This window comes from Lissotriton helveticus, chromosome 1_2 (genome assembly GCF_964261635.1).
Source record: "Lissotriton helveticus chromosome 1_2, aLisHel1.1, whole genome shotgun sequence".
Classification (NCBI taxonomy): Eukaryota; Metazoa; Chordata; class Amphibia; order Caudata; family Salamandridae; genus Lissotriton; species Lissotriton helveticus.
In genome coordinates, this window is record NC_136058.1 from 20366538 (window position 1) to 20372700 (window position 6163).

At 56.2% G+C, this 6163-nt stretch overlaps 1 protein-coding gene across 1 annotated transcript; it reads right to left on the reverse strand.

Moving 5' to 3' along the window:
• Window positions 1-340: 340 nt before the first annotated feature.
• On the reverse strand, window positions 341-4525 carry LOC144807745 (uncharacterized). The gene is made up of 3 exons (XM_078673407.1): window positions 3316-4525; window positions 797-2564; window positions 341-509 (listed from the first exon to the last, which is right to left on the reverse strand). Exons 1-2 carry the CDS (start codon window positions 3623-3625, stop codon window positions 2113-2115), a joined length of 762 nt encoding a protein of 253 aa, XP_078529533.1. The 5' UTR covers window positions 3626-4525; the 3' UTR covers window positions 341-509; window positions 797-2112.
• Window positions 4526-6163: the final 1638 nt, after the last annotated feature.

The window sequence follows — 6163 nt, forward strand, 5'->3', positions numbered from 1 at the left end:
AGGCCCAGAGTCCCTGGCAGGGGAGAGCACATCAGAGCAACAGGCCCAGTGTCCTTGGCAGGGCAGGGTACAGCACATCAGAGCAACAGGCCCAGAGTCCTTGGCAGGGGAGAGCACATCAGAGCAACAGGCCCAGTGTCCTTGGCAGGGGAGAGCACATCAGAGCAACAGGCCCAGAGTCCCTGGCAGGGGAGAGCACATCAGAGCAACAGGCCCAGTGTCCTTGGCAGGGCAGGGTACAGCACATCAGAGCAACAGGCCCAGTGTCCTTGGCAGGGGAGAGCACATCAGAGCAACAGGCCCAGAGTCCCTGGCAGGGGAGAGCACATCAGAGCAACAGGCCCAGTGTCCTTGGCAGGGCAGGGTACAGCACATCAGAGCAACAGGCCCAGAGTCCTTGGCAGGGGAGAGCACATCAGAGCAACAGGCCCAGTGTCCTTGGCAGGGGAGAGCACATCAGAGCAACAGGCCCAGAGTCCCTGGCAGGGGAGAGCACATCAGAGCAACAGGCCCAGTGTCCTTGGCAGGGGAGAGCACATCAGAGCAACAGGCCCAGAGTCCTTGGCAGGGGAGAGCACATCAGAGCAACAGGCCCAGTGTCCTTGGCAGGGGAGAGCACATCAGAGCAACAGGCCCAGAGTCCCTGGCAGGGGAGAGCACATCAGAGCAATAGGCCCAGTGTCCTTGGCAGGGGAGAGCACATCAGAGCAACAGGCCCAGAGTCCCTGGCAGGGGAGAGCACATCAGAGCAACAGGCCCAGTGTCCTTGGCAGGGTACAGCACATCAGAGCAACAGGCCCAGGAACACACCCACATCGCTAACAATGGTGTACTGTAGCACACCTATGTGTGGCACAGGCGTCTGAGGGTGTTGACAACTCACTCCTGGCTGTCATGTGGAGTGGAACCTGGCTGTGTGTCAGGGACTGCAGGTCGACTTGACTGGTGTGACAGAGGGACATGTGGTGTGGCTATAACAGAGGGCCTGCAAGGTGGAGGGCTGTGCGGACCAGGTGGCACCGTGGCACGTGGAGGTGGAGTCATGCACGCCCTTGACACAGTGTGGGTGGGAGAGGTTGGAGGGGTGCCCTTCCACTTCTTTGGAATATGAATTTGCTTCCCTGTCATGGGGTTGATGGGAAGTGGCGTTGACACCACCTGCACACCCCCCAACTGTTCCACTTCAGGGGCAGAGACTGCCACTCCCTCTGGAGAAGTGCTTGATCCTGCAGTACGCTTGTGCTGGCTACGCCTCCGGACCACTTTAGCCTCTCTGGAAGGTGTACCCCCCACAGTGACCACCTTCCCACTTACCCCAGGGATGGCCACTACACTGCCCTCCTGTCCCTTCTTGCCAGGGATGGCCACTACACTGCCCTCCTGTCCCTTCTTGCCAGGGATGGCCACTACACTGCCCTCCTGTCCCTTCTTGCCAGGGATGGCCACTACACTGCCCTCCTGTCCCTTCTTGCCAGGGATGGCCACTACACTGCCCTCCTGTCCCTTCTTGCCAGGGATGGCCACTACACTGCCCTCCTGTCCCTTCTTGCCAGGGATGGCCACTACACTGCCCTTCTTTGCCACAATGACTGGGCTGGTCACAACAGGGCTTCCCTCCACCTGCCTCGATGTACTTTGTTCTGGGGTTGATGTGGTAGGTGGGTGTGTCCCTGTGTTCACCCCAGGTGTAGTCATGACATCCCACACATCCTCTGTGGGCATAGCAGAGTCAATATCTGGTGATGGCTCAGCAGCATGTGAGCCTGATGTCTGACACAATGTTCTTCTGGCCTTGCTCTTCTGTGACTTCACCTTGTCTGTGCATATTGGGGGGTCCCTGCCCTTCTTTGGGGATGGAGTCTGTGGACGGGATTGTTTGCTTTGGGTCTGAGCTGTGCTCCTAGTGTTGTAACGTTTACTTGATGTATGTCCCAAGTGCTCACTGTCATCTGATGTGGCCACTGACTGGGTGGACGTCACAGGCACCTGAGCTGCAAAGGGGGCATGTTGGAGGGCTGACGTCACTGTACCTGACAATGACAGGAGTGTACGATGTAGGCCACCCACGTCAGAGTGTATGCCCTCCATGAATGCCAGAACCTGCCCTATTTTTTAATCGTGGGCACTGAAGGCATTCAGCAGGGCGGTCTGGCCCACGCAAAGTTGCCGCAGGAGCTCTACGCACTCTGCACTGAGGGCAGCAGGGGGGACAGGTGCAGGTGCTGCGGTGCCATGTGTGAATGTCACACGTCCCCTCTTAGTGACACGGATACGGCCAGCCCCAGAGGAAGTGGATGGGAGGCTGGGCAGTGGCCGTTGGTAGTCAGATGCAGCAGCAGAGTCCCCATCCCCTGTGGCTGCTAACAGGGACTCATCCCCCCTGCCATCAGATGAAGTGGTACTCTGTGTCTCAGCCACAGATTCCTCATGCATACTCCTGTCACCCTCAGTAGCGCTGGTGTGGTCAGTGTCACTTTGCTCCGTCTCACCCTGCTCTGCTGCCGCTGTCGTGCTGGTCTCCCCACCACTTTCAGGATCATGTTCCGCCGTGGTGTCTTCCGAATCTGCATTAGTGACAGAAACATGGTTGTATAAGTGTCATAGTCTGGTCACACGATATCAGAGCAATGCAGCACATGAGAGGCCTAGAGCTACATGGTAACCACCACACCCTCAAATCATTGTGCTGCTACACACCAGTTACACCACAACTGTGCCTGTCATGCGGACAAACAGGCAGGAGTGGACCAATGTCGATGACACACAGCACTACACCCTGCCCATGGATGGTGTTCCCCTAGCCCACATGGACCTGCCCCACGGACATGATGTAGCCACAACTAACATCACCACTTCCAGAGCCTAAAGGGATCCAGAGGGGAATACACACACCTGTTTTGTCTACACATGCCACATTGTCAAATAGGCCATTACAATCACCATGTGCCAATGTGGGTTCACATTGTTGTCAGATGTGTGGGCCACTACCATGCAGGTGCATGCAAAGTAGACTGACATGGTGTAACACTCATTAAGTGGACACAGCTGTACAGCATAATAGGGACTACACCCACCATCACAAAGAAGAGTGACCATGTGGACAACAAAATATATGTCAAGGACTGAAAACTGCAGCCAGGAGCTGCAGAGTAAGGCCATGGTGGGCCAATGCCTCATACAGACACACATCACAGTTGCCACTCACATCACATATCACAGCATGGCAGCACACGCACATCACATGTGTCACCGCAGACACAGGCACTCTACACATGCATCCACTCCCAGACAAACTCTCCCTCCCCGGATACTCACCATCGCTGTCTTGCTGCTGAAGCCCCTTCAGACGTGCATCCAGGTCTGGATAGGTCACTGCCAGTATGCGTGCCATCAGCGGAGTCATGGTGCGGCGTGCCACACGCCCTGTGCGTGGTACCATCCCCAACTTCATCTCTGCCACTTGCTTAGCCAGCCGGCTGATGTCGTCCCACCTCTTGTGACAGTGTGTGTGTCGTCTGTTTGATACCCCCAGGGCTCGCACCTTTGCTGCTATGGCCCTCCCGACAGCCTTACGTTGGTGTACTTTGAGCTGCAGGTATGAGAGTAAAGAAGGACTAATGAACATTTACACATTGTCATATGTCAGCATCTATCAGTACAGCAGCCAGACACTGAATCTGGACGCACAGTGACCCCCCTCCCTCCAGAACTGGGGGTACCCTCACAAGGCCACTCTGCATGGCATAAACATTAGTGAATGCATGCACACATTGAGCTTCGTAGTCTCCATGATTATCACACTGAAGAATGATGATTCAACACAAATGCATCGACAGCACTGTGTAAATCATAAATTGTACAGGGCATTGATGTGGCATATCCACTAATCAGTGTGCAGCAACTGTAGCATGTAAGTTGGCTGATGGACAAACTTTGGAAGGGCAGCCACTGAACCTACTCTGTGGGGCACACTGACTATGACTACAGGGGCACCCTGAAATTACATCACAAGCGGACACTGTCCAACCAGCTACAAGGCAAACAACCGTTGGTCATGTCTGCCCCAAAAAGTAGCACATCCCACTCACACATACAAGTATTGGCCTAGGACAGAGTCATAATGCAAAACACACACTCCCACCACCTGCAAACATCTTGTCTGTCAGTGTTTGTCAGCACCACACATCCAAAATAACATACAGCTGCATCATGAATACACGTCTGACACCACCCTGCCCTACTGCTCCCTACATGGTGACTTACCACGACATTGGGGCCACCAAACAGCCGTGGGTACTGTGCCAGCACCTCGTTCACAAGGACATCCAGCTCCTCACTCGTGAATGGACTGGCACGGATCTTATCTGTTCTTGACATCCCTGTGGATATGGCAGACCTGTGGCGGAAGTGAGTTGTGAGGTGTCCCAGGCAGCAGGCTCTGTGAGCAGCAGGAGAGGGTCCCAGGCAGCAGCAGGAGAGAGTCCCAGGCAGCAGGCTCTGTGAGCAGTGGGAATGTGTGGCTCACTCCCACAGATTTATAGGCCCATGGGGTCGTTAGGAAGCTGATAAGGTGCTACAATTGGTTGTCTGGGTCAGCCTTATTCAAAAGCATCCAATGACCGGCTCCGCGGCGGCGGCGCGCCGCTTCCGCATTATTCAAATCTGCATCATGCCACATTGAACACCCATGCCATTGGCTGTATGCAATGCACCATGGCGGTGACGCACCGCGGGTGTCCGGGGTGCGCTACCGCGATGGTGCATCATTCAAAAGCATCCAATGACCGGCTCCGCGGCGGCGGCGCGCCGCTTCCGCATTATTCAAATCTGCATCATGCCACATTGAACACCCATGCCATTGGCTGTATGCAATGCACCATGGCGGTGACGCACCGCGGGTGTCCGGGGTGCGCTACCGCGATGGTGCATCATTCAAAAGCATCCAATGACCGGCTCCGCGGCGGCGGCGCGCCGCTTCCGCATTATTCAAATCTGCATCATGCCACATTGAACACCCATGCCATTGGCTGTATGCAATGCACCATGGCGGTGACGCACCGCGGGTGTCCGGGGTGCGCTACCGCGATGGTGCATCATTCAAAAGCATCCAATGACCGGCTCCGCGGCGGCGGCGCGCCGCTTCCGCATTATTCAAATCTGCATCATGCCACATTGAACACCCATGCCATTGGCTGTATGCAATGCACCATGGCGGTGACGCTCCGCCGGTAGGTACCGCGACTGATGCGGCGGAGCCTAGCCAGCGGCATGGACACCAGTCCATGTGCCAATGGGTACCATGGCTGGGTAGATGGTGGTGCTGGGGTCACACCGCCGGGGACCGGCGGTAGGTACCGCGACTGATGCGGCGGAGCCTAGCCAGCGGCATGGACACCAGTCCATGTGCCAATGGGTACCATGGCTGGGTAGATGGTGGTGCTGGGGTCACACCGCCGGGGACCGGCGGTAGGTACCGCGACTGATGCGGCGGAGCCTAGCCAGCGGCATGGACACCAGTCCATGTGCCAATGGGTACCTTGGCTGGGTAGATGGTGGTGCTGGGGTCACACCGCCGGGGACCGGCGGTAGGTACCGCGACTGATGCGGCGGAGCCTAGCCAGCGGCATGGACACCAGTCCATGTGCCAATGGGTACCTTGGCTGGGTAGATGGTGGTGCTGGGGTCACACCGCCGGGGACCGGCGGTAGGTACCGCGACTGATGCGGCGGAGCCTAGCCAGCGGCATGGACACCAGTCCATGTGCCAATGGCTACCTTGGCTGGGTAGATGGTGGTGCTGGGGTCACACCGCCAGGGACTGGCGCTAGGTTCTGGCATTTTCGTACACATTGCTGTGTATGTCAATCATGGACAATGTATAAGTGCCATGCAGCTACATGGTGTAGGGCACATCATTGTACACACGATGCCACAGAGCCATTGCATCCACAGGAGGACGCACGTTCAGTCTGAGCCACTTTAGCATGTGTTTGTGCCATTTTAGTAAGGCTTTTGATGGGTGCTGATAATTGTCAGACGTCAGGTGCTCTACATAGATGTAGTGAGGTTTAATGTGTTGTTGGTCAGTGCAGACCTTGACCAGGCTGGTGGCACTGCATTGTATCGTACCTGACTTGTGCATTCAGAACTGATCATGCACACAA